The following is a 27873-nucleotide window of genomic DNA, read 5'->3' as shown; positions in this document are numbered from 1 at the left end:
GGAGCACGGGGCCCGGCACACCGGGAAAAGGGCTCTTGCACAAGGAGCCTGGATCAGGGCTTTGTTACCCAACGTTGCACAACAGCAGGGAGAAGATGAAGCAGCAACGATCAAGTAAGGAGCTGAAAAATATTACAAAATCCTAATCCCCCCCGAGACCCTCGAGGGTGCTTTAAATACGGAGAGAAATTGCCTAATTAGCTTTTTTTTTTCTTTTTTTTTTTTCTTTTTTTTTTTTTTTTAATGGATAATTGCCTTCCTGAGCTTTCAGAGGCAGCTTAGCAACCTTTTAACAGAGGCGCAGCCGCGGCGCGGAGCGGCAGGACGGGGCTGGAAGGGGTTTTTATCCCTTTCCCGAAGAGCTGCTGACAGTAAAACCTCCAGCACCACAGGCTGGGGCTGTAATGGGCACTTGGGTGTCGTTAGGAAAAACACGATTCCGAGGCCGCTGGTCAATACGTGTTCACATAAAAGGCCAATGTTCTAATATTCATAATCCCCGGGCCCACGGGGCAGGGCTTTAATGAAAGTCTCTCCAGTTCTGGGCTCCACAACATCAAAGAGGCCAATAAAACTCCTCTCACACGCTGACAGGCGGGAGGCAGACGGGGAAGGCAGCGCTGGGGAAAGGCCCTGCGGTTTGCCTTGGATGGGGCAGCATGGGAAAGGGCACGGAGCAAACCTGTGCCCAGGGAAGGGGCTGAGCACCCTCTGACCCAGAGGCACAGATGCACCTTGTGCCTGGAAGAAGGGGGTCTGGAAGAACCCTCCAGCCAGGAAAAGGGCTGGGAGCAGCACCCTCCAGCCAGGAAAGGAGCCTGGAGCAGCACCCTGCAGCCAGGGAAGGGGCACAAGGCACCGTGTGCCCTGGGGAAGGGGCTGAGCTCCCGGCAGCGCTGCCCGGGGAGAAGCCGTGGGATCCTGCTGCAGCGGCGGGCGCGGAATCCGGCCCATCCGGAGGGCACCCAGGTGCCGGGGGCGGCCCAGCCCGCATCCTGCGCCCCTGGAAGGACAGGATGCAGCTGCTGCGGCGCGTTCCAGGCGGCAGCTCCTGCTCTGCAAAACAAGGCGGGCCAGGGGGAGCCGCGGCGGGGGGATGAAGGGCACCATTTAACGCCTCTCATTGCTAGTCAAGCCGACATCCTGCAGAGGCACAGGGAGGCACAGATCCAAGGAATCGCAGAGGCGGCTCTCCCGGGGCAGCCCCACGTCCACCCTGCAGGTCCTTGTCCCCCTTCTCTGCTCGGCTCCATCTCCCCCCCTCTTCCTCCTCCCCGGGGAGGGAGCCCCCACTGGCAAAGGGACCTCAGGGGACAGCTGAGCTTTCCCTTGGAACCGCAGGGCTCCTCCCGGGGAAGTTTATGACCCGGGAGCACTAAGCCCGCCTTCCTCCCGGGTGGGATTATTTAATCCAGCAGCACTCAGAGCTGCTGCCGGCGGGCCCCGGGATCGCTCGGATGATCAGAGCCTGGCATCCCGCTCCACCGCCCCGGCTCACGCCGAGAAGGGGAGAAGATTCAGCAAACTCCTGCAGACACCGTGTTTTATGGGATTTTTTATTTTCCCAGTCAGAACACGTGTCATTAGCGATTCCTCCTGAAAGGAGCAGCTGTTCTTTGGCCATTACTGCTCCAAAATTAACCAAGACGGAAGAATTCAATCGCATCCCTCCTCCAGGCCCTGCTGAGGGCTCCATTAAGGGATTGGGAGCGTCTTTTGCTCGGAGTTCACCGGCATCCGCGTGCCCGGCAAGGCACACGCAGCCTTGAGTAAGCCACGAGTAAACCACAAGTAAACTCCACCACGGAGCAACCCCAGAGCGAATGTTATCAGCAGCAGCACCGGTGTGGGAGACGCTCCAAGCTGCCGGGCAGGAACCCAGCCAAGAACCAGGAGGGAGGATAATCTCCAGAAGAGCCAGCCCCTTTCTCCCTTCCGCTCTCAATCTCTGCGAGGATATTTCAAGGCCTCCAAAGAACAAAAAAATAAAAAAAAACCCACAGGAGAGCAGAAGGAAACAAAACTGAAGCGAAGGAACAGGGCCGAGGGGCAGCGCGGGGTCAGGCGGCACCTGCGCGCCACGGCCTTGCTCCGGAGCAGCTGGGAAAGGGAGGAGCGGCCGTAATTCCATCAGCAGCCCCAGCAAACAAATAATAAATAACAAGAACCAGTAAACAAAGCTGAGGCATAATCACAGGCTTTGTCAGAGCAAAAGCCGAGGCCAAATTTATACCCTCGGCGCCAAAAAAAAGAGGCAGTCCCCATAAATTTCCCTGCCTTCGAGGGTGATGGATGGCTGGTCCTTGGGCTGGCACAGGGCAAGAACAGTCCCGTGGGCCAGGTGGGCACTGTGCTCATCCCAAAGAGGGATCCCTGCTCTGTCCCTCCAGGGGATGACAGGCCTGCACCACACCTTTCCCTTCTCAAAGGAACAACTCCCACAGTGTACCACTGGAGGTCACAGCGGCTTTTCCAGCTGACAGAAGTGCAGCTTTTCTTGGGAAAATGCCCCAGGAAGCTGGGAAGATGCATGGAGCTGCCTGGAAATGACCCTGCTTCCGCCACACTTTAAAAAAAAACAAACTTCTTCTTTTTAAGAGGTGACCTGGGAACAGGGCTGGGAAACCCAACTCCAGCAAGCACATACCTGGAAGTTTGACCGAATCCTGGTCAATTCTGTTCTCCTCTCTGTCCAGGTGCTCCAAGCCCACTGCTTCCGTCCTCACAGGGGTGTCCTCGGTGGCAGACAGGGTGGTGTAGGTGCTGATCACCAGCATTCCCAGCCCAATCCACAGGATAATCTGCACAGAGTGCCAGAGGGACAGTGAGCACAGGAAATCCAAGGGGGCTGCTCCCCACGGCATTCCCACCGTGCCGCCACAGAATTCCAAGCTCAGCATAGTGACAAGTGTTAGGGAGAGAAATGTCAGAGAGAAACAGGAAAACCAGTTCCTCCTGGCTGAGGTTCATATTTGGGTGTAGAGCCATGGGAATGGAAGCTGTTTCAGAGGCTGGAAGCTGTTGGAAAGGCTTTGGAAAGGCTCAAAAGTGAGTGAAGTGAGTGGGCAGGACCCAGGGATAGGAAAATGCATGTGGCAGACAAGTCCTACTGCAAAGACTCATTTCCTGGTATTCCCAGCATGAGAACTCCATGAAATCAGGTCTGGCTGAGCACAGAGGAACCTGGCCTGGTTACAGCCCCCAACCAATCCAGGGAGCTGCTTAAAATTCCTCGGTTTTGAAAGCAAGGATAACATGTCCACACACAGGTCCTGGTCCCAGGGCTCAAGAAGCTGCTGAGAAATGACTCCCTGATTCCCAGAAAGCTAGAATCAAACGGGATAAAAATAGAAGGGTGGAATCTGGATCCTGTGGAGGGAAGGGCTCTTGGAATTTCTCTACCTCGAAAAGGAGAAAGTGATGAGCAGCAAAGGAATTTTTACAGCTTGTTACGTGATGACAAATTGATCTAAAAGGATCTAATTCCACGTGAGTCACAGGAAGTGTTGGATGGCACTTGGACAACCTGGTCTAGTGGAAGGTGTCCCTGCCCATGGCAGGAGGTGGAACTGGATGAGCTTTAAGGCCCCTCCCAACCCAAACCATTGCATGACTCCATGACTCCCAACCCTCACGGTGCAGATTTACATCCCAATTCACAAAAAGCGCAACAAAAAGATGCTTCTCAGTGTGGGGAAAACCAAGAACGGCCACAGGGAGCACTTTACCACCGAGGAGCTGCCAGAAAACTGCAAATCAAGGGGAGAGGTGAAATTGGAAGGAGGAATTAAAACACTGGCACTTCCAGAGGGGGAGGAGGGGCCGATGCTTTCCTCACCCACTGAGGGAGGTCACCCAGAAAGAGGGAGCAGCGTGGTCAGAGCCGGGCCCAGGAGACCCCGGAGGGGCCGTTCCCAGCACACCCCGCAGACAGCCCGACGCCTTCGGAAGGAAAAGGCTGGCGGGACGTGGAGCAGCTCCGGATCAGGGGCAGCGTGGCCAGGGAGCAGAGGCCAGGCCTTGGAGCTGCTGCAGAGGAAACAGGAGCAGAATGTGCTGCCTGCCTTGCCCGGGGTGCACAAAGAGCAGATATCCTGCCATCCACCCCCCCCCGCCGGGCAAACGCCGAGTCAGCAGGTCCTGCCCTGCTGCCCTGGGCTCGAGCTGCTCCACTTCCTCCCCTCCCACAATCCACAGCCCCGGCACAAATGCATTTTGTGCCTGGGAGGTTGTTCTGGCACCTTCCAGAAACAACAGCGGAGAGGAAGAGCGTTTCCACAAAGAGGATCTATTCTGGTGCCACAGGAACCAGGAGCAACGTGGGAGAGGAGGGAGCTGTAGGAAACGGCTGAAAACATTAAATGCTTTAAAAGGATTTTTGTTGTTTCTTATCTTAGTGGGGAACCAGGGGCTCAAATGCCTCGGATTGAAACCCCTTTGATTGTTGCACATTTGGAGTTCAGCTGCGAGCTCCCGGAGCAGCGGGTACGGGCACACGTGGCAGTCCCACAGGCTGGGCCGTCCCTGAGCCGCCCTCACCCAGCTCCCCCCTCCCCAGATGAAGACCAGAATGAAGAGGACCATAATTTGGCTTAATTCCATGGAGATGCTTATGCCATGGAAAAGCAGGCGGTTTGTGCTCAGGGGACCACCAAGGCAACTGAAGAACGGGAGTGAGGGCTGCAAGGACTCGGGCGCTCAAGGAACCAATCCAGGCAGAGGAGCCACCAATCCCCAAGCTCTGCTCCCACAGGAACGACCTGCCCAAGACCCAGTGATCCCACCGAGAGCACAGCCCTTTCTGCAGGAGCCCCTCTGAGCATGGACACGGTGAGAGGCTGTGGAAAGCCCTGGGGCAGCTCAGCACGGCCAGGGCCCCTCTCCTGGAGAGGAAGTTCACGCGGCCGTTTCCTCGGCCGGTCGCGCTCCCTCGGCCCTCCTTCCTCCCAGCAGATGATCCAGCTCTGCACAGCAGAGCCATTAGCTCAGCCCTGCTCCCGCAGCCACGGGAAGCAAACACGCTGCATTTGTGCGGCGTGACGCCATCCCCGTCCTCCTGGACACCGAGCGTTCCGAGGGACCGGAGTCACGGCGAAGGAATGCAGAGCCCCGGTCACTGCTGGCTCCCTCCTCAGAGATGCTGTGTTTGGGGGGGCTCTGCCCCTGCACGTGCTGCTGGGGAAGGTGTGCTGGCCCCTGCGCTGCCAGGGAAGGGCAGAGGGAATCTCTTTTCCACCCGCCCGGGAGCGAGCCCAGGGGTCACTTCCTGACCTCCGGCAGCTCCTCTTCCCCAACTGGGACAACAGCAACTCCAGCCTCCCTAGGAGGGGCCTCTCGGACAAGCTTGTGTCAACACTGGGAAGGCAACACCTTCCTGCTGGCAGTTGCACACTCTGCTCCCAGACCCCCACACGCCCCACGGCAGCTCTGCCAAACCGGGGCTCCCGGGGAGCAGCGGGACACGGACCTTTACAGGAACAGATGCTTAACCACAAGAAAGGGAACGCTCTCCCTGCTTCACTCACAGCACTGTGTGCCTGACTCCGGGCTTTTTAACTGCTCTGGGACCTGTCTTTCCAACCCAACCCTTCCAACCAGGGCACTCCCAGCCCAGCCCAGCTGAGCAGCAGCTCCAATCCTTCCCAGTTCCTCAGCAGAAGCCCTTTGCCGGCCAGCAAACTTCTGCCCATTTCCCTCCCCAACCTGAAATCCTCTTCACTGCTTTTAGTGCAAAACCCCTGTTTCGTAGCCTCAGTCTGCACCATCTCCTGTAAAAACCTGGCCTTTCACACCACCACCTGCCCCACACTGGACACTGCTGGGTGCCAGAAGTGGCCCGATAAAAGCAGCCAGTTCTCAGCAGCACAAGAACCAAGATAACCCCGAGAAGTGCAAAAGCTGGCACTGAGCTTTGCTGCTCTGAAGGAGGCTGAAGCTGATGCAGAGGAGGAGGGAGAAGGTCCGTGTACACTGTTTGGACAGGGACAGGAAGGGAAGGACAGCTGAGCCCAGGGCTGGCATTCTCCCCCCGCCCGCCACCTTCCTCTGGAGCTGACTTTGATGGAGTGGAGCACCTGATCAAAGGAGTGCAGGAATGAAGGAGGAGACCAAAGACAGAGCTCCAGGGAAAGAATAAATGAGCCTTTGCAAAGACCTGGAGGGAGGAGAGGGTGGGCTCCGAGCTGGGCTGTGGAGGCGGGGAGGTGCTGAGCAGGGCGGGCAGGTGTGTTCTCGCTCCAAGCAGGAATGCAAACCTGACAGGCAATGGATCACTCAGGGAAGGCTGGACAGCTTGCTGCCAGCCCCTCGAGAAGTAACCCGGGGCCTGATGCTTTAGATAAGCCCTTCCTCCTTTGTGGGGATTTCTGCAGGACAAACATCTCCCTCAGCCTCGTGACCGGGTTTGGGGTCAGGCATTGTGAGGGCCTCAGTGTCCCACCCCGAGCAGCCGGGCTGAGAGCTCAGCCTGTCCTGAGTGCAGCCTCGAGGCACTGCAGGGAAACACTCTGGCTCAGCCGGAATAGAAGGCAATTCTTGAAAGTGCTCTTTGTTTCCCTGAAAAACCCAGGCTGGCATTCAGACTCCTGCTCGGGGTTTCACTCAAAGAAGTTCGGAGCTAAGTGTCAGAATTCAGAGTGAAAGCTGGAAAGTTGGACTACTTCCTTGTGTCAGGGAAAGCACAGGGAAGAAAAAAAACACACACCCTGCTTAAAAAATTCATGTAGGTTTGCAAAGCAACAAGTCATTAAGCAGAGAACCAGCCACCAGTTCTGTGAGTCCTACAAAAACGTGCTGCTCTACCTTGCTGACTCCACACTGTGCCCAAAACCTTATTCCCAGCCCAGCACTGTCCTGACTGGGAATGTTGGGACAGAGGCCCGTGAAAAAGGCAGCGGATTAAATTATTGTTAGGAAAAAAAACCCAAAACCTGTTAATTTCAGCCCACGGTATTTGCAGGAGCAGAGAGATCAAGCCCAGCAAAGAGCCACTTTGTTTCAGTCCCTGAGGAGGCCAATTCAAACTGGAGCAAAAGGAAAAGTTAAACTTCTAACAGCCTCTGAACGACCCCAATCCCTCAGAAAATCAATTCCTGAAGCAACACCTCTGTGTGTGTTCCTTTTTACTATTATTTTGGTTGAAAGCAGAAAGCTGAGGGTCGGCAGCACAAACCACATCGTGGAGCCCTGTTTGTTTTACCCAGCCCGGGCAGGTCGGGATGTGAGGCTTTAAGGTTTTACAGGCTGCCTGGATTTCCTGTTCTGAGGATCCAAAACCTGAATCCCACCCGCAGGAGCACAGGAAGCAGCATTTTATGCACAAAATGACTGCTTCACTTGCTGCTGGAGGGACAAAAAGAGCTGGTGTTCCAGCTTGGGCCAGCACCTCTACCACTGTCTGTGCATCCCTAAGTGGTGGACACCCACCCAGAACAGCTCCCACCTGTACTGGGCAGACTGGAGGGGGAGGCTGGAGGAGGTGCTGAGCAGTTTTCTGTGCTGCAGCCAAATGAAGCACGTTCCCAGGCTCTGCACAGGGCTTAGGGGGATGTCAAGCAGCATCAGCACTGACCTGTGAACAAAGCGCATTCTTGTGGATCTTCTTGTAAATAAGAGCTGGGCAGATGAAACAAATGAGGCTTCCCATGGTCGCACCTGTCAGGCCCAGGACTGTTTCCACTGGGGAAGAAGAGGAAAAGTCAGCAAAGGTCTTTTCCAGGAGTGCCAGAGCAGCAGCACAGGACAGCTGCCAGAGCCCCCGGGCAGGATGGGGTGTGAGTCTGGTCACCCCAGCCAGGAAAACAAATAACAGAGCCCAGAGAAAGCAGCCAGCCCTTGTTCCCAGCTCCTCACTCACCATTCGGGATCATGATGCCTCCGACCATGGTTCCAAACACAACAGCCAGCGTCAGGGCTTTGAAGCGGAGCGGGGGCATGTAGCCCCCAGCAGCGAAGGTGCCGTCCTTCTGCTGGGAGGGCAAGGGTGGAGGGGGAGAGATTAGCTCTGCTATCGCAGTGCCCAGACCCTCAGCAATTCCCTCAGGCCCCCAGCAATTCCCTCAGCAATTCCCCCTGCAGCCCCAGCCCATCCCAACTGTGATCCCCTCGGCTGTGCCCCAGTCCCCGAGCAGGGGCTCAGAGAACAGCCCAAGGCCGAGGGCAAGAGGAAGGAGCAGGAGGGAGAGGTCACAGGGGGCTGTGCTAGGGAGAGGTGGCCATTCCCACTGCTTTCCACCACAGGAGCAGCCCCTCTGACTGGGAGACACCCCAGGGAGACTGCAGGGGAGGATGGGTGCTGCTGGGCAGCTGCTGGAGGAATTCCAGAGGCCCTCTGCTTCCCATCCCATCCCATCTCCCGAGTGGGAGGTGTGGAAGGCAGAGGCCCCAGAGTGCCCTGCAGACCCTCAGGTCCCAGCTGCACTGCTGCACAGATGGGGGAGGAAGGCAAAGCGACACCTTCAGAGCCCAGCCAGCCACGAGCTGAGCCCAGGCGAGATCCAAAGTGTTCCCAAGTGTTTCCAGCACTTCTTCCTCTGCACCCGCCGCCTCTCACCGACCGTCTGCCCCCATCCTCAGGCCCTCCCAACGTGAGAAAAGAGCCGGGGGCTTCTCACAGGCAGAAGTGGCAGGATTTAGAGCTATAAATTGCTCAAGTTTTATTTCCTGCCTAAGAGGTTTCTATTTATGCGGCCACACAAAGGCCTCAGAACATTCCCACAATCTCTCACTGTTATTCGCTGAATCCCATCGGCGCGCTCCGTGCGCACAATGCACAGAGGAGAACACGCCACTGCCACAAGGGACTCACAGTCTCCAGCAGACAGACCAGCTTCAGTCACAAAGGCTGGCTGAGGACTGGCCCTGGGAAAGGTGGAACGTGTGGGAGAGGGCTGGATCCCATATCCCACTGCCCGCCCCCGCAGCGGGCCGGCACCGCAGCCCGGGAGGCGCTGGAGGAAGGGGACATCCGAACCCGGAGAGGAAAGGGCTGCTCCAGGGCTGCTGACAAAGGTGCTGGGTGAGAATAATGGAGCAGGAATGAGCAGGCACACGAGGAAGCAAGAAGAAATGGGGCTGGGCTGGGCTCCGAGGCTGGGAACAGGAGCTTGAGCTCAATGAGCTGGCCGGCAAAAGGACAGCAGCTGGAGCAGCAGGAAATGAGGAGGCTCTGCTGCTTCCAAAAGCACATTTCTCCCTCTTTCTGAGGGGAAGAAACCACCTCGGCTCTGAGCTGTGTAACATGTCCATGCCAGAGCTGGAATCCCCAGCGGAGCAGGGAGCAGCAGCCACGGGACATGTGCTTTACACTGGGAACTCCAGTCCTTTGGCCCATGGAATTCCTCTGCAGAGAGGCCACGAACCTCCAAGTGCCAGGGATTAACCACTGAGCAGAGCAGGATTTGCAGATGGCCACAGGCCCCTGCTGCACCGTCACCACACCCTGGGCACTGAGGATTTTATGGGAGTTGAGGTTTTGTCCCTTGGGATAGCGAGTGCCTGCCACATGCCACTATCACCAGAGACTCAGGGAGCCAAGGCAGGTTTGGGGCCTGGTCAGAGGCCAAAGAGTCACAAAAACCCTTCAAAAACCAAGCTGCACACTGGGATCTTACCTGCTGCTCAAAGAGCAGGGTGTTCAGTGCCTGTCTGCAGGGCAGGATCATCATGGGGAACCCCACCGCCACCGACATCATGAATCCCACTCGGATCATCTCCGTCACCACGTTGGAAGGGAAGTTCATCAGGACGTTCCCAGCAATGGCCTCGGTGTAACTCACGTAGCCAAAGAAGCCCACCTGGGGAGGGGAGCAGGGTTGGACTCCCAGCACTTCACACCTGCTCCTCACAGAGGGGGCAGGACCTTGGAGTGACCTCCCGTTGGAGCAGCCAAGTGAGAACGTGAGGTTGCTTCCATGGGCACCCCAAAACCTGGGACAGGTCGTTAATCAAAAGTGGGAACTGACTAAAAGCAAGTTTCTCATCTCATCAAATCCAGGGGTTTTCCTAGAGGACACACTTTGCTTGCTGCCAGGCCCATGGACTGTCCCTCTCCAACAGAGGGGCTGTCACATTTCTCTGCAGCAGCCTGGCTCGTGGGCCAAGGCTCTCCTCAGGAATTATTAACCCAGTTTTATTAACTACTGCCTTATGAGGCATAACTTCCTTCAAAACAGGCTGGAAAAAGCTCTCCCAAACTCTGGGCAGCAGCCCCTGCTCCAGGCTGGGCCCAGGAAGAGCTGGGCCTCACTGTGCCTCCATCCAAGGAAACATGCCACTCTGAAAACCTGGATTCTCCCAGTGCCCCCTGTGCTCTTGGGTTCATCACCTCCCACCTAACTCTGCTTTCAGCACAACAACTTATCAGTCAGAATAAATACAGATAAGCAGAAAGCAGCCCCAGCTGTAGATAAATCCTCATCCCTGTGGCCCCTCCAGATTTCTGGCAAGGGAAGAGAAGGGGAAGTTCCTACCATGATGTAAAAGGTGGTGACCACGTTTAGGGAAGAAGCAAATATGGAGCTCATGATTTTCACAGAAGGCTCATCCAGGCTGTCATAAGTAGGCAAGACCTGACTGTAAAAAGGGTAAAATATTTAAGGAAACCTGCAGGAAATGGGAGAAAACCCCCAATCCCAGCCCATTCTCTGCCTCAGCCCAGCAGCAACGAATCCCTGACACCTTCCCCCTCTGGAGCATAAACACCTGCTGCTATTCCACAATTTATACTGCTAATGCCAAGAGATTTCAGAACACTCATAACTTTTAAGTGTTGCAAAAATATTCCTGCTCTCCCCACCCCACCACGTGGAGCGAAACGTGTGATGTAAACATTCGGGTTCAGCAGGGGTTGCAAAATGAATGACCGTTTGTTCCCGGGGCAACGGGTGGCTCCGGGCCAGCCCCAGCGCCAGAGATTATTGTTCTTGGAGCTCTCCGTGCTGATAATTAAAGCAACACAGTGTTTACAGAGGAAAAGCGGGAAGAAGGTTGGAGCATCCCACTGTCTGAAGGAAAATTAAACAAACAAACCCCAGCGCAGCGCCTGTCCTACTTCAGCTCGCTTCGCAGAAAGCCAGAAGTGCCAATTCCCTGGGATTTGGGGTATTTACAGCCTTGGGAAGCGTGGGGAATGCTCCTTTTGACATCAGGTGCATATTTTAGCAACTCATTAACCTCTTGTTACTTTAATTCTAGCGGCTACCTCCTGGAACTCTCCTGGGAGAAGGGAGGGGGCCTGCAGGGAGATGGGAAGGGGTATCCCCAGCTCCAGTGGGCACCAAGCCATTCCCAGGAAGTGTGTCAGGCTGAGGCCCAGCAGAAAGATCCTTAACCCTTAATCCCTGAACATCAAAGGAGGCTGAACACGTCGGGCTCCGGGGCTGGAGGTACCAGCAGGGAGCAAGGACTTCCCTGGGAGTCTCCATTTGGGATTCCTCCCTGGGAGTGAGGAGACTGGCTTCCCTAGGAATCCCTCCATTTGGGATTTCTCCCTGGGAGAAGGGAGACTGGCTTCCCTAGGAATCTCTCCATTTGGGATTTCTCCCTAGGAGAAGGGAGACTGGCTTCCCTAGGAATCTCTCCATTTGGGATTTCTCCCTAGGAGAAGGGAGACTGACTTCCCAAAGTCCCTCCACTTAGGATTCCTCCCTGGAGAAAGGAGATTGGTTTCTCTGGGAATCTCTCCATTTGGGATTCCTCCCTGCCCTCTCCACAGCCACCTCCAGCTCCATTCTGGCATTCAGCCTCCAAAAGAAAGGTCCAGGCAAACATTCATGCTTGGGAAGGGAAAAAAGAGGGAAACAGGGAGGCTCTGCAGTGCGTATTGCAATGGTTAAAAAGGTGATTCAGAGGTTACCAAAATTAAATCTACCCAGCTGAGACTATATAGATAAACTATGCATGAAGAGAGGAACAGAATATATAGAGGGTGGGTAGAGAGAGAGATTTAAAAAATATAAATATTGCCTGGGCTGGGGACAGTGTATTTTCCTGATGTTTGGAAAACACACAGTTTTAGATTGGTGCTGCCATGAAGCCTATATTTAGGCACACACACAGGTCCAGACCAAACCATTTCCCTGAATTTCCAACTCTCAGGAAAATTGTTCTGGGTACTGCATGGCTTGCATAAGGAAAAGAACAATAAAAGGGATTTGTTAACAAGGTAAAGCTGCAAGAGAACACAATTCCCTTTGCCAGTTGTAATGGAGGCATTAAACAGCAAGCCTGGAGTGTGCCGGGGTAGGATCTGAGCTGCCAAAAGAGCCAGTAAGTGGGAAATGATGATTTGGATCTTGGAGTGGGTGTAAACACAGCAGTCTGAGCAAATTTTATCTGTCACATTCATTTACTGTTGGCACGAGACCCATTTGCTGGAACTACACGGGGGAAGCCCAGCTCTGCCAGGCTTCCAGAGGAGGATGGTCCTTCCAGAGCAGGCCAGTCCTTCCCTGTCCAGGGCTGGATTTACACTGGTTAGAGCTGTCAGGGTTCTGGCCAGGCACGTAGCACTCACGTGCTGCCCTGGTGCAGCAGGGAATGCTGCTGCAAACCTGGGACAGCCTGGCCTGCCCTCACCTTCTCCCACTCGTCTGCCAAACCAGGGAACTGGCCAGGTCCTGGTCTGCTCTCACCTCCTCCCATGGGCCACTACACCCAGGGAACTGGAAATGCAGGAACACCCCTCCAAAGCCAACAGCTGTGTGAGCTTTGCTGTGTTCTCCAGGAAATCTGGGGAAGCAGAGCAGCCCCCAGCATTCAGTACTCAGGGGGTCACACAGAGGGGTGGCACAGCCTTTCCTGGTGCACCTTCCCTTCAAGAAGCAGGGGAATTTCATCCCTCCTGCAGCTTGCACCAGAGCTGTTTGGCTCCAGTGGTCTCATGTTGCTCCATTACAAGAATTCCCAGGTGAAATGGAATAACAAAAGGGCCTGGGTAACAAAAGGGTCAGGACTGAATGAGAGGCTGAACTTTTATCGAGCTGGATGAAAACAAACCTCCAAAGCAGATGGTATCTATCCCTTGCAGATCCTCCTGACCCTGTGCCCTCACACAAACTCACTGCAGGAACAACTGCCAGGGCTGGGAATGGCAGGTACTTACGACTGGCAGGCAAAGGACATTCCAAAGATGGGGATGCAGCGGAAAATGCCCTCCCAGCGCACGTAACTCACTCGCTGCAGCCACTGCCCGCTGAAGAGCCCGTGATTGAAGGAGGACACCACAACCTGCAGCCAGGACAGACAGCAGGGGTGAGCAGCCAGCCCCAAACAGCCGCAGGGCAGCAGCAGTGCTGGGATAACAGGCAGCGTGTGACAGCTCTGCAGGGAGCAGCCTGAGCTGCCACCACAGCCCCACCCCAATCCCCCAGCTCCACGTCCCACCCACACAGCTCCCAGGGCCACCGAGGATCCCAGAGAGGATTTCAAGGGGTCTATGACATCCCCCCTTGTTTGATGCCATCAGACATCACAGCACACACAGTTTCCACCGACACATTAACTGTGAGAATTATTGTTCAAAGCTACCTCTTTTGCACGTTTTAAAATCTGTTTTTAACATGTTTTTAAATCCAAACAGGAAGCACTGCTGGCCTTAGAGAATCCTGCTCAGCAGAGAGAGACAAAAGGTCCTAAACAGGATCCCACCTGCAGCTCCAGGGCCATTTAACACCACCAGCTCACCAAAGAGAAGGAAAAACTTTATGGAAAGAGGGAGGAGCCGAGGCCAGGGAGCTGCCTTGCCATGGACACAAGAACTGGCAGGAGTTGGGTTGCACAGGAAGCAGAAGGTAAATATGTCTGAATGTCTGTTTATAATATCCTTGGATGGGGTTTCTAATCCCCAGAGATGTTTCAGTGCAGCCAGCTCTTGTGAATGTTGTGGTTTCTTAAAGGCACAGCTCCTGGGAGGCTCCACACCTCCCTGAGGAGGCAGCTCTCAGGTGTGGCCCTGCACAGCCTACTGGAAAAGTTACGTGGAAAGAATTCTCACTCCTCCCCTTCCTTCCAGTCCTGAAATTTGGGTGACACAGGGCTGGGGCTCCACGAGGGAATCACAGGAGCATCTGGGAGGTGAAACTGATCACCAAAAACCAAGAGACAGCAGGAGAGCGGGACGCCCGGTGTCCATACCCACCACAAACATGAACACGCTGTAGAAGATGAGAGCCATGGCACTGAAGGACTGAATGGAGGCCATCATGTTCCTCTGGAGGCTCAGGGGAAGGACAATGCACAGGGAGACAGCGAAGAGCAGGACGATGCGGAACGGGCCCGACACCTGCAGAGGGGACCTGCATCAACACCTGGAGCAGGGAGAACACCCAACACACCCCCCCCAGGCAGCAAACCCTGGCGTGGCTCATCTTTCCAGAGTGAAAGGCACCTTTCAACAGTGCAGTTCTGTGTCTGGAGGTGTTTGAAGATGCTGCCAGGGCTCTGTCTGTGCTGAGCTCAGTCACTGGGTGCCACTGTTGCTCTGCAGTGTGTGACACGTCCGAGCTGGAAGCATTTGGGGGGTGGCTGGGGATGGGGTAAATGCTAATCCAGCACAAGCTATTTAGGTATTTTCATGCAATTAAATAAAACCTAAATTTACTTGGGGAGACGAGAAATTGAAAGTGTTGAAAACTCCAATCCAGAAAATTAATCAAAGCCTCACACTGGTATTTATTATAGCAGAACACTCTGGAATGCTTGGAAATATTTAATACCTAATTTGGCTGCAGCCTCAACGCATCTTTTTTAACTTCACAGTCCCTTAATCTGAGCTTAGGAGCATCAGGCAGCACAGATAACACTCCACCAAAAATCCTTTTGCTTCCCTGCACGGCCCTCGTGCCGGCTCCGAGGAGCACCTCTTGCCTCTGAGCATCCTGAGCCAGCAGCAGGCTCATCACACGGCTGAGGAGGCAGGAACACAGAGACTTTGGCCACAAAACCGGCCAGGGACAGGACAAAAATCCCTCCTGAACTACAGGGAGGAGAGCTGAGGCAGAGGAACTGCCTGTCACTACCCACTGGGGCAGAATTAAGGCAGGAAGCATTATCTCCCCCAGGAATCTGCTCCACAATTAATAAGGGACCAAGTTAAAAAGAATTCCTTTGATGGCAATGCCATATTGGAGTTTGACACAGCTGGTTGTTTGCCATATGTCTGAGCTTCCCAGACTTCCCAGAGCTGAGGCTCCGTGCACGAGGATCTCCCCGTGAGGGGACCCCACAGAGCCCCCCTGGGACCCTCTGGGCAGGAGCTCTGCTGTAGCCAGGGGACACAGGGCTCACTGCAAGGTCTGGGAGCACTGCAGGAGTGATTTATTCACCTGGAATCCGAGCATCTGGGCAAAGAAGTTGGAGCCCAAATCGCCGATGACGACGTAGAAAGCGATGCAAGTGCCCAGCATCAGCCCAATCATGCTGCAAACACAAACAGGGATGGGTTAGGAGGGCCATGCTCCCATCCTCAGCCTTGGGAAGAGCAGGACACCCCTCCTGCACTCCATGCCAATAAAACAGCCACCAGAGAACCTCCATCCACACCAAACACCCGGAGACGCAGCTCTGCCCACAACCCATGCAGGGGTTTAACTCCTGTTGGGAGCCACGGGGGGAAAAAACCCAAGGAAAGCTGATCTTGGAGATGACAAGAACTCCTTGAACTCCTGGAAAAATTCAAAAGAAATCAGCACCAGGCTCTCAGAGCCCCACACCCACAGCAGGACGCTGCCATGAGAGTCTCAATACCCAGTGAGCTCTCCAACGTCTCTCCACATAATGGACCACACTTTAATGAAAAGATTGTCCATGAACTGCTTCTCCTCCTACTCCTGGACCACTTTCCTTCCCAATTCCAATTATAGAACATCCCTGTGGCAATTACAGCCTCTGCTTGCATGGACAAGCAACATCTGAGGAATATTCTGTGTATTTTTAGTGCTGAGCAGAAGTTTGCAGCTGGGAGGAGCCGGCCCTGGGCTCAGCACGCCCGGAAAAGAATCCCTGCTGGAAAAGGCAGGGCTGTGAGGATTGTGCCATCACCTGACATCTGCACTGGGGTCATGGGAGGAAGCAGAGATGGAGGCAGGATTCCCCCCTCAAGGCATCTCGCAGGGAAGGGAGCACAGAGGGCAGGAGCAGAGCAGATCCCAGCATCCAAGGAAGCAAACACTCCCTCCCACTAACTCAACAGCGGGGATGCCACCCCTGGAAAGCTGCCAGGAGTGACACGGCTGTGATTTCACAGCAGAGCAGGAGAGGAGCTCATCCCCACCTCCTGTGCTCCCAGCGCCTGGGAAGTGAAGGGATGGAGGTGACACCTGGGAGCTGTGCTCAGGGCATCTCACCCAGCCTCCCCTGGAACTCCAGGAGGCAGCACGGCAAGGCAGGAGAGCACAGCAAGGCTCACAAAGGTTTTCACCGCAGACACCCAAACTGTTCACACTTTGAATCAGCAGCAGATTTACCTCGTTTCCACCAACATTTTTCCTGCTTTTCCATAGGCATGAAATGCTGGCATAAAAGGGAAAAAAGAGTGGAAGTTAGTCAAAGAAAGGTCCAGAACAGGGCAAGATGTCAGTTCACAATTAGACACCAACAGTGACACAGGGCAGCGCAGAAGGAACCCACCACTGGTATTTTGGGGCTGTTTCCCTCACCCTCCCACTTTCTTTTTCAGCCTTTCCCTTTGGAAACTGAAAACCACATAAGACGGGAGCAGGGATGAGGGAAAGCCAGCAAGCAGGTTCTTTTTTTTTTCTGTTTAAAACCAGAAGTGGTGTGAAGCAGCAGCCACACATGGCAGCCATTAAAGGCAATGGGAGAGAAAATATTCCTGTACAAGATTGTGTGTGGCGAAAGTTAAAGTGGTGCAGAATCCCAATCCAAGTCCCCTTTTTATTTTTATCTTCCCCCTCGAACTGGGCTGCCCGACATGGCTGGCTGGGAGAGCTGAGCTGGTGCCCAGAACGTTCAATCCCATTCCCAGAATACCCAGTGCTCCCAACCCACACCAAAGGGCTGCTGCCAAGGCTTTGCTTTTCCCCCCCTTCCATCCTGGGGTTGGAGCAGAAAATGCTCAGTAGTCCTCAAATCACTGGGTTTTCTCTTAAAAAGACAATGCCAAGAAAAATTTACTTCTATTTTTAGCTCTTACTGGGCAGAACGGGAATGGGGAGCTCCGGTGCCAAACCCAGACCACAGTGCCCAAATCTGCCAGTGAGGTCCAGCATGAACCCACCACCCTGGAGTCCCCTCTGCCTTCCCTTGAGGCACAGCCCAACATCTCCAGCGCCCGCCAGAAAACAAACTCAAATCCTTTCTGGAAGCTTCTCCTGCTATTTGAAATATTAGCTTCAACTCTTGATTTCCTTGGACTCTACTCGAGCTAAAAATTCAGGAAACGAGATGTTCTCCCACAGAATGAGCAAAAGGCACGGCAGGGACCCACAGCCCGGAGCAGGGATGTGGGGAAGCACCCAAAATAGCTGCTGGATCAGCGACAGGGCAGCGGGACAGCCGCCACCAGGCACTGTGCCCGGGCACGGGGAGCGGCCGCTCCGCTCCGGCCTCCTCTGGGAACTCACAACCAGGAGGGAAAAGGCAACAGCTCTGGGGGGGTCAGGCCCACGGACGAAGGGTCTGGGAGGAGAAAGAGGAGCCAGCAAGAGGAAAAGATCCCTCCTGGAGATGGGTCAGTAACAGGCTGAGCTCGGGGTGGGGGGGAATGGAGGAATGGTGCTGCCCATCCTCCCAGAGCACATTCCAGCCTCTGGATACGGACACAGCCCCGGGTGGTGCTGGAACCAGCCCATCTCCCCGGCTGTTTGGGATCGGTGCTCAATGAGAAAAACCCTCCAAACATTGTGGGCAGGCGTCCCCACCTGGGGACAACGGAAAAATGGGATTCTTTATCTTCTCCAGAAGGTAACGACTGTAAAATAAATGGTAGAGTCAAATCCTCGGAATGGGATCTTGGAATGCCCCCAAACTGGGCAGAGCTTGCTCAGTACCTGGAGAAGCCTTTCAAACCCAGTGTGGTTCCTGGGACAGCGCTTCAGCCCCTTGCCCTGCAGGGTTGAGCTGCCCCTCAGGAGCTGCCCAGCACATCCCGAGTGCTGCTGGAAGGGGAGGGATTCGCTCCTCTCCTGGTTAAAACCCATCTGGGAGCCACCTCCCGCTTCCCTCCTCACCCACACATCTCCCTGCAGCCCTTCCCCTTCCCGCCGTGGTGCCGAGCCAGCGCCAGCCCCGGCCTGGGACGGGCTTTGTGCCGGAGCCGCGGCGGCTGGAGTTCCTCCGGAAGGCTCTGCCCGCCCTGCAGGGAATGTGCACCACTTTCCTCCGCGCCTTGGCGCTGCCAAAACCTCCCAGGAGCGCCCGCAGATGTCCCCGGGCCCAGCCTGTGGGGACAAAGGGGTCTGTGTGGAGCTGCCCGGCCTCAGAGCATTGGGATGCGGCGTGGGAGCGCGTGGCAGCTCTCCCAGGGCACGGGGAGCGGGCACGGCGCTGCTGCCAGCCCCCCCTGGCAGGAGGAAGCTGGGAAGCATTACTGGCCCTCTCTGTATTGCAGCCCCTCGGCTCCCGGGCGGGCAGAGGATCCCTTCTTCCCGGGACACGCTCCAAGGCGGAGGGGACTCTCTGTGCTGCGGGAAGCTGCACACAAAGGCGTCTTGTGAGGGGCAGGGAGCAGCGGCACCGGCAGCTGGGCCGGGGGCTCCCCCTTCCCCCTGGCTCCAAAACAGCCTCCCAGACCACGGAGCCTCTCCATGCTTTCCGTTCCTAGCAGAGACAAGCCGGCAGAAGCCGGGATGTGCTTCCTGGGAGCAGCACCGTGGACGCTCTGAGGGAGGAGCAAACCCATCTGTCAGCAGCTGGTGGGAGCCCTTGTGCCAGGGCAGCGCCAAGCAGCTCCCTCCTCCCACAGAGAAGTAAGGCAGAACGAGGAAAAGGAGACTTTTCCTGCTGCTCCATATGCCAAGGGCAAGGACTGGAACCCAAACAGCTCCTCCTGCTCCCCAGGGCACTCAGGATCCCAAGAGAGGCCACGAGCAGAGGCCAATCCCGGCGCCAGCGCTGAGCTCCGAGGTTTTGGCTCTGCCAAAACCCACCCAGGGACCTTCCAGATGTTTTTATTTTCTCAGCCCTTTGGAACCTCGCTCCGTTTCCTCTCTGCTGAGCCATAAAGGAGCTCCCAGCTCGGATCCAGGCAGCCCAGCTCCGTGCCAGGCTGGCAGAACCCGCTGTCCCGGCAGCGCTGGGTGGGGAACTCGTGCCCAGACCCATCATTAATTCATCCCAGCCCCACAATTCATCCCAGATGGCTCCCGGGAGCTGGGGTTTGGATCACCTCCTCCCCTGCCCCGCGGAGTCTGAACAGCTCAGCACCCATTAACAGGGCTGTGGGAGCAGGATCCAACCCTGCCCCGGGGGAGAGGCCGAGGCACAACAAGGCAAACTGGGAACCACAGCAAGGAAACATTTGCTGCTCCAGCATGCAAACTGGGAGGCCAAGGAAGGCCCCGGAGCTGAGAGAGGGGCTGGGGAGCAGCCCCGGGGCTGGGGTCTCACCGAGGCCGGGGTAGGTCCTGCGCTTGCTGAGGTTGGCCGACTTCACCAGGAACATGCAGGACTGGTGAGTCATCCACGAGCAGAAGATCAGCAGCACGGCTCCCAGGAGGATCCCACACTGCAACGGAGCGCAGCAGGAGATGGTGGGGAGGGGGGAGGTCAGCCCCCCACCCACCGCAGCCCGGCCGCCCTCCCTCAGCTCGCCCCGCGTGCTCCAGCCACGTTTTTCCCTCTTTCGGGAAGTTCTGCCCCCCTTTCCCAGCAGCTCCGCATCCCTCTCTCCGCGGCCCGAGGACAACGCAGCCGCCTCCCACAGCTCCCAGCTGCACCCCGAGCAGCGAACTGGGAGCAGAACTCCCACCCTGGCTCACCCCTCCTCAGCCAGCCCCTGCCCCGCTGCCTTCCCCGCGTGCAGGGCTGGCACCCAGGGGCACCCAGCCGCTGCCTTGGCACAGCCCCGGCTGCCAGGGAGGGGTGCGGGGGCACAGCCGGGTCTGGAAAAGCCTCCGGGTTTTCTTTATCGTATTTCACGATTATTTAATTTCTCCCTTCTCCTTTACAAGGCAGGCAGGAGCCATCAGCGGGACCACAGGGCAGGGCAAAACGCAGAGTTCGGAGCAGAAGTTTTGAGTTGGAGACTCCTCCGCGACTGGGGAAAACGCAGGGTTTGGAGCACGAGATGCCCGGTCCGGGCGCGAAGCGATTCCTTTGCTGACTTTCCTCTCCAGCCAGGGAACCACCCCCCAAATTCGGGCCAGAATTCGAGAATTTGGCCCGGCCGTGGAGGAGCTCGCGGGGGCTTTCGGCTGCCAAGGGCACGGAGCGACACCCCCGGCCCAGCCCGGGGGACACCGGCAGGACCCCGCTCGGACACAGCGCCCGGCGGGCGGCCCCTCACCTGTCGGAAGCAGAAGGGCACGGTGAGCACGCTCACCCCCACGATGCTGTTCACCACGTTCATGATCAGGCCCCAGTTGGAACCCGCCGCCGCCGCCGCCGCCATGGCCCGCGGCGGAGGATCCCCGCGCCGGGGGACCCGCTTTGTGGCCGCTCCCCGAGCCGCACGGCCGGCTCGGAGCGCCCGGTGCCCCCGGTCCCCCTCAGCCGGCCGTGCCCGCCATGGCCCCACCGGGCACGCCCCGACCCGGCACCGGCCACAGCGGCACTTCCGGCTTCCGCCGCCGCCGCAGGAAGTGACGTGTCCGCGCGGCGGAGCGGGGGCGCTCCTGCCGCCCCGGAGGCCTGGACTCGCTGGTGGTGGAGGATAAAGGGGGGGTCCCCATGGCTGGGGGCGCCCCCGGAGAGCCGAGCACGGTCAGGGCGGTGCGGGAGTGCACCAGGACACGCATCCATGCGGAGCCGCGCGTGGAAAGGCACGGAGGTGCTCGTGCGCCTGCCTTTCCATGCGTGCGTGCACACACGCGCACGACCGCGCGTCTTGCGGCAGCGCTGGCGCCCGAGCGGGGGTCCCCGGCCCGATGGCGGCCTCTGAAAGACCCCTCGGGGGCAGCCCATCAGCCCCGGCATCGCCTCCCCCGTGCACATCTGCGCACGCATCCAGCTGTGCGCACACATCTGCTCCCCACCCGCACCGGAGCCATCCCCAGCTCCGTACCCCCCACATCCCACGGGATAAGGGGAAAAAGAAGGAAAGACTTGGGGGGGCTCTGGAAGGGCGCCCCGAGGCCGGGCGTGGCGGCAGCTCCGAGCGGCGCTCGCCAAGGGCACGTTCCCGACGGAGCGGAACGCGGCGCTCGTATAATTTGCAGCAATTGCGATGGGAAACCGCAGGAATTCGCTCTACAAAAGGTTTTGCAGGGAGGTGAACAGGCGGCCTAATTCCCTCCAGGTGCGCCGTGCGTGGCATCGGTAGCTCCGGCTGCTTTTCCTGGCTCCTGTGCCGGGGCGGCGGCTGTGTCCGTGCTGGGATGAGGGATCTCCTCGGGAATGTCACCCGTGCTCAGGAAAAGGGCTCTGGTGGCTTCTCCGTGTCCGAGTGGGAGCCGGGGGCTCGGGAAATGTGCAGAGCCAGCCAGGAGGCGCCGTGACACGGGATGAGGACACCAGGGGAGCTGCCCCTGCTCTGCCACCCTCCTGTGCCCATCCCCAGGGAATGGGGTTTGCTGCAGCTCCTCAGGCACCTCCAGCTGCTCAGCAGCTCTGAACATCCCAAATTCTGCCTCCAGCAGGAGCCGGGCTCCGTCCCAGCAGCGCCAGGGCAGCTTCCCATCACACACCTGCCGAGAGCAAGGAGAAATCTCTGGAAAGCTCCAGCCACTCTGAACAGCCGGGCACCACCAGGGACCCCCGACCCTGCTCTGCCGCTGGGGAGCCGGCTAAGGGCCCTGAGGGGTTCGGGAGCCAGCAGCAGCATTCCCACCGCAGGGAATCCCAGGTGGCTCTGAGCCCTTCCCAGTCCTGCCCCGTGGCCCAGATTCCTCCCGCCGGATCTGGAGCCACGGAGAACAACCAGCCCCGGAGGATGGCAGAGCCACAGTGAGTGTAATTAGAAATGGGGGCTTTAGGGAAGTACAAATCGCTCGGGATGTCCAGGGGCCGCTGCCGGGGCCGACGCTGCTCCGCAGGGGTGTGCACACGTGTGCTGGCACACGCTGAGCTGAGCTGAGCCAATTCCCAGCTCTCACGGGCGATGCTGGCCCAGGAAAACAGCTGGGTCCATCTCTGTTCCCACCCACCCCACCCCACTCTTGTTCAGGAATTCGCCCCGGTGGCAGCTCCGTGCCGGGGGGCTCCCACGAACCTCCCACGGCACGGGGATGCTCTTCCGCGGAGCCATGGGAGCATCCCTGCCCTCCCTTCTTGGGGGACACGGCACAGGGTCCACGGGGAATGGGGAGGAATGGGAACCCCCTCTCCAGACCTGCGGCAAGCCCACCCACACCCCACCCCGTGTCCCCCCTTCACCCCACCCACCCCACTGGTTCCAGTGACAGATGCCTGGCAGATCCCCCGAACCACCCGGCAGGGATTGAAAAACATAAATTAAAACAAATTGCGGTTTTATATTGCAAATAAGGGCAGTTTGATGGGTTTTATTGCAGAACAACCATTAATGAAGTGCAGTTTCAGGCACCTTAATTGCTCAGGGACCAAAGTTCAGTCCGTATCTCCAGCACGGGCTGGGAGCCGCCGCGTGTCCCGCGAGGGCCTGGCAGGCTGGGAACGGGATCGGGAATGAATTTATGGGCACGATGAGGAGGATGGAGGCCGGACCCATCCTGGGGGCTTAAAGCAGCGCGGGACAAACAGCACAGCCCGTGCTGGAGGGAGGCGAGAGCCCGCGGCGTCCCCGCCATGGTGTCACCCAGTGCCAGCCGTGGGGCCCCGCGGTGGGTGCTCACCATGTGACAGATTTTGGGATGGGGGTCCCCAAGCGTTTGGGACGCTGGTGCTGCCCCAGGGGCTGGGCAGGAGCGCGGGACGGGGGAAGCCCCCTTCGCCCCCGCCAGAACAAAGCACGCGTGGGCGTGCAAGGCACAGAGGGGCGTGCAGGTGGACACAGCACCGGGGGTACAACCACGGGGGGGTTGCAGGCGCAGCCGCGCACACGCAGGACGCGATCGCGCCCGCCCCACGCCAGCCCCGGCACCGTCACACCCGCGCGCGGACACGCTCCCCACCTGCGCGTACCCCCGCCCAGCACAGGCACCGAGCTGTACCGAGCCGTTCCGAGCCACACGGTGCCTTACCGGGCCGTACGGAGCCTCACCGGGCCTTACCGAGCCGCGCGGGTCCGGCGCCGTGCCCCCGCGCGCGCCCATTCATTCGCGCGCCCGCGCCGTGGGAACGAGCGGGAAGCGCAGCCCCGCGGTGGCCCCGCCCCTCGCTGCGCTCATGAATGAGCGAGCCCCGCCCAGCTCCATATTAGGGCATCCGGCGCTGCTCTGCGGGCGGGGCTCGCCCGGGCCGCCCCGCCCTTTCGCCCCGCCAATCAGAGCGGCGCGCCGGGCCCCCCGCCGGGCTCCGGCCTTTGTTTGTGGAGGGCTCCGGGGCCAATGGGAGCGCGGGACGGGGGGCGCTGGGCCAATGGGAGCGCGGGACGGGGGGCGCTGGGCCAATGGGAGCGCGGGGGGGGCGCGGGGCGGAGCGCGGGGCACGGCCCGGCCCGGCCACGTGCGCGCGGAGCCGCCTCCGCGGGGACCGGGGACAGCGAGGGGACCGGGGGGACCCCGGCGCGGCCGTGCGCGGCCCCGGGCCACCGCGCCTTGGCCCCAGCGGGCGCCCCGTCCCCAGCAGTGCCAAGGACGCGTGCCTGTCCATGCGCTACCAGTGCCGGATCCCGATGCCACCAACGGGCTCGGCACCTTCCTGCTCCGCTAGACCCCCGGGGGATCACGGTGGAGCGGCCCCATCCCCGGCTGCTAAGCTCGGGAGCTGTTCGGGGTGTATTGTGGGTCGGGGCGGGCCCTGACAGCCAGAGGTGGCAGCGGGGTTATTTTGGACTTGGCTGCCTGTGGGCCCCACTCGCCCGTTATTGCCGGGACTGAGGTGGGGGGCATCGTCCTGGGGGCTCTGGGCAGCAAATCCCAACTGCTGCAGCCCCCATGCAGACGGAGCTGCGCCACACAGGAAACCCCAGGGCTGGGACGGAGCCCCGTGCAGATCTGTGCACTGGGACAGGGCTGTGCCCAGCACAGAGGGCACTGCACCGGGCAGGAGCCTCCCACGGGGTCCCGGAAAGGACCACCGGGAAATCCCATCCCGTGCCTGGGTTGTGCCTGGGATGTGCTGTGCCCTCCTCGGCCGGGAGAAATTCCCAACCGGCCGCGGCGCCAGGCCAGCCCCACGCCCGTGCCGTGGGCACACTCATGGCAAAGCCGGGGCGCTGCCAGCCCAGCGGCAGGAGGACGAGCTCTTTGCTGGAAAGGTGAAGGTCACGGCCGTTTTCTCCGTCACAGGCGGCTCCCAGCTCCATGTTTGTCCGTTCCCGTCCCTCCAGTGCTCCAGGACAACCACCGCAGCGCAGCTCAGTGTCACACCGCCCATGGCGCTGACATTCCCGACCGGGAGCCGCGGCGGTGGCCGCCGATGGCCGGCCCAGGGGGTGCTGACTCCGCTCCGTTCGCTCCTCATCCCCCTCCCCGCGTCTCCCATCCACAGCCCCGGCTCCATCCCCCATCCGGCCAGGCCTGCCTGCGGCGCTGCCAAACCACGGCAGCGCACCGAGCGCCCGGGCAGGGGCACAGCCCCGGTGTCGCCCGATGGCCGGGGCAGCGGCCAGCTCGGCCGGGCCCCGCCGCGCTGCCCGGCAGGCGGGGAAGCACCGGTGCATCTCCCGGGGCCCGGGGAGAGAACAAAGGAGGGCAGCTGCAGCGGAGGGAGCGGCGCTGCCGGATGCGCTGCAGCGCGGATAATCCGCCCCGGCACAGCCCCCGGAGCACCGGCAGCCCCGAGCGGGGGAGCGGCCGCTCGGCCCGAGGCGTGAGCGCTGTGCGGGGTGGCGAGGCGGCTCATCCCGGCTGCTCACGCCGCCCCATCCCGGATCCTCGCGCCGTGCCCCCCGTTCCATCGCGGCCGCGGCCGCGCTCACCCCGGCTAATGCCGCGCCATAAAGGAACCGACTTACGTTAACGACTTTTGTCACCAAAGTCATTAACATAATAGGGCTTCCACATCAAAATTGAATATTAATGCTCCGCCGGCTGCGGAGGGAGGCGGATAATTGCTCTAATACATTTTCCAGTCGGATTTTCGCATCGCGGCAGCAATTGCATTAGCAAACCCGATTATTCCCACGGCCGGTACAATGGGATGGTTAATGGGAGTTAAGTTCCTGCCTTTTTCCTCGGACCCCCGAGCGGCTGCGGCTCCGTGCCCCCCACCGTCGCCAGCCGCGGGGGGCGCGGGGCAGGGCACGAGGTCCCCGAGCTGGGAGCGGAGGGGACAGCGCTGCGGAGCCACCTCGTCCCTCCGCGCCGGCAAACACGACCCTTGGACGCGGACGGCCTTGAGACGCGCCGGGAATGCCGCGGCCAGCTGGAAAAGCGCCTGTGGCCGGAGCCGTGCTGTGCCGTTCCGAGCCGTGGGGAGCCCTGGGATGAGCCGTGAAGGACAGCAGAGGGGACACACCAGCCCGAGGGTCGCACCACAGCGGTGTTGGGGACGCAGGGAGAGCCAGGGTTTGTTCCCAGCTCCCGCCCCAGGAGTGTCAGGGGACCCTCCAGCCTCCTTTCCTTTCCGAGGGGGTTCAGCAGCTCCAGGGAGGATAAAGCTCAGGAAAACAGCTGAGGAGGGGGGAAACTGCCGGGGTTGCAGCCCCAAACATGTCCCCTGTGCAAGGACGGGCCGTGCCCTCTGCCACCACACCTCGCCCTGAGGGTCCCCTCTTGCCCCCCAAGGGGGACACCGTGCTCGGGGGGCTCTGTGGTGGCCCAGCCCCAGTTGAGGGGGGGGGGGGGGACAGACACCGTGAGAGCAGGAGCAGCAGTGGACAAAGGCAGCTGCAGGGCTGGGGGGTGGATGTGGGGGGGGGATCCTCATTAAATTGACTTTAATTGTGCTCGTTTGGCCTCACTTCATTGATCAGCCTCACACAGCAGAGTTATCCCCACGGGGCTGGAGGGGGCTGCCCACGGTGGGGGGCTGCCCACGGTGGGGGGCTGCCCACAGGGTTCAGACACCCACAGCGGGGGTCGGGGGGCTGCCCAGAGGGAATGTACCCACAGGAGGGGCTCTGCCCACCGTGGGGGTCTGCCCACAGGGATGCCAACTCATGAGGGGCAGCCTGCCCAGGGAAGGGGGTTGCCCACAGCAGGGGCTTGCCCAGGTTTGATGTTTACCCACTGGGGATCTGCCAACTGTGCCCAGGGACACAACCCTGGTGCTCCACAAGCCCTGGACTCAACCCCTTCCCACGCGGCACCAGGGGTTCCCCCGGCCCCTTCCCACTCCCGCCGGCGTCACTGCGGGAAGGAAGAGCCTGAGAGCCGCTTTTTGTGAGGCTTTTTTTGCTTCCCTTTTCCAGTCAGCAAGCTCTCGCCCAGCACTCCCAGACCACCGGTGGCTGCACACCGTGTACCCGCACGCCGGGATCTGCCCCGCGCTCCCGTTTGGCAGCGATTCCACGCGCTGGGATAAATCCGTAACGGCCCTTCCCTGGCCTCTCCCACGCGGACAGGGACCCGAGGGCAGCCGTGGAGGAGGGCGCCGAGGCTGGGTGCCAACCCCGCGTCCTTCCGTGTCCCTCGGCGTGTCCCCAAGCACGGCTCCGTGCCGCAGCACCAGCGCCTGTGCCGGGCCGTGCCCCGCCTGTCCTTGTCCGTCTGTCCCCGCGCCGTGCCGGTGCCGGTGCCGGAGGGTCCCCGCGGCCCCCGGCCCGCTCCCCGCTAACTCGATTGCCGTCCCGCGTAATGAATCGCCCGCCGTAATCTAATCGTGGTTACGAGCCATCGGGATTTATTTCAGCGTTTTCAATCAATTACACCCTTTTGTTGTAAAAAAAGGTTTAAAAAAAAAAAAAAAAAAAAAAAAAAATGCCAAACACCGCAGTGCCCCGACAGGAATCCCGGTGGCAGCCGCTGCCAGGCCTCTGCTGCCGGTAGCTCCCGGTGCTGCTCCTGCTCCCGTTCCTACTGTGTGGTCCCTGGTGCCGTTCAGGCTCCCCTCGCCCTGAGCAGCCCCCCCACATCCCCTTAGCTGGCTCTGGTCCCTCCCTGCATTGAGCACAGGCCCCCCAACACTGCAGAACCCCACACACTGCTCTGCATGGCCCCCCAACATTGCACAGGCCCCCCAACATTGCAGAACCCCACACAGTGCTCTGCATGGCCCCCCAACATTGCACAGCCCCCCAAAACTGCACAACCCCACACACTGCTCTGCATGGCCCCCCCACATTGCACAGGCCCCCCAACATTGCAGAACCCCACACACTGCTCTGCAGAACCCCACACATTGCTCTGCGTGCCCCCCCACACCGCACAGCCCCCCAGCACTGCACAGCCCCCCCCGACCATGCACAACCCCCCCAACATTTCCCCGCACATCCCCAGGCTCTGACACCCCCACCTCGCAGGGCCCCCCCCAGCCACTCCAAGCGCCCCACTGCAGCCCCCCAGCACTGCACACACCCCCCCCACATCGCACAGCCCCCCTTCTGCTCCGCACGGCCCCTCACACCGCACAGCCCCCCCCCCATTACTGTCCCCCCTCACACCGCACAGCCCTTATCGCACACTCCCTTCCACCGCACGCCCCCCAGCACTTCGCTGCCCGCCCCGCAAGGCCCCCAGCCCCTGGAGCCGCCCTCCCCGGCGGGGCCCCGGCCGTCCCGGACCTGCGGCGGGC

General features: G+C 59.3%; 1 protein-coding gene across 1 annotated transcript in view; it reads right to left on the bottom strand.

Annotated features, from left to right (window-relative positions):
- The window catches only part of SLC38A10 (solute carrier family 38 member 10), a 30492-nt gene extending 9347 nt beyond the window's left edge, over positions 1–21145 (bottom strand). Inside the window, 14 exon segments of the mRNA XM_053994548.1 lie at positions 2648–2801; positions 7571–7677; positions 7856–7967; positions 9612–9794; positions 10470–10572; positions 13103–13227; positions 14138–14281; positions 15324–15417; positions 16464–16509; positions 19567–19684; positions 20465–20769; positions 20772–20825; positions 20828–20973; positions 20975–21145. Of these exon segments, the coding sequence (XP_053850523.1) occupies positions 2648–2801; positions 7571–7677; positions 7856–7967; positions 9612–9794; positions 10470–10572; positions 13103–13227; positions 14138–14281; positions 15324–15417; positions 16464–16509; positions 19567–19684; positions 20465–20769; positions 20772–20825; positions 20828–20973; positions 20975–21141 (1858 nt within the window). The 5' untranslated portion in view covers positions 21142–21145.
- Positions 21146–27873: the final 6728 nt, after the last annotated feature.

The sequence above is a fragment of the Vidua macroura genome, chromosome 19 (assembly GCF_024509145.1).
Source record: "Vidua macroura isolate BioBank_ID:100142 chromosome 19, ASM2450914v1, whole genome shotgun sequence".
NCBI lineage: Eukaryota > Metazoa > Chordata > Aves > Passeriformes > Viduidae > Vidua > Vidua macroura.
This window is presented reverse-complemented; position numbering and strand designations above follow the sequence as displayed.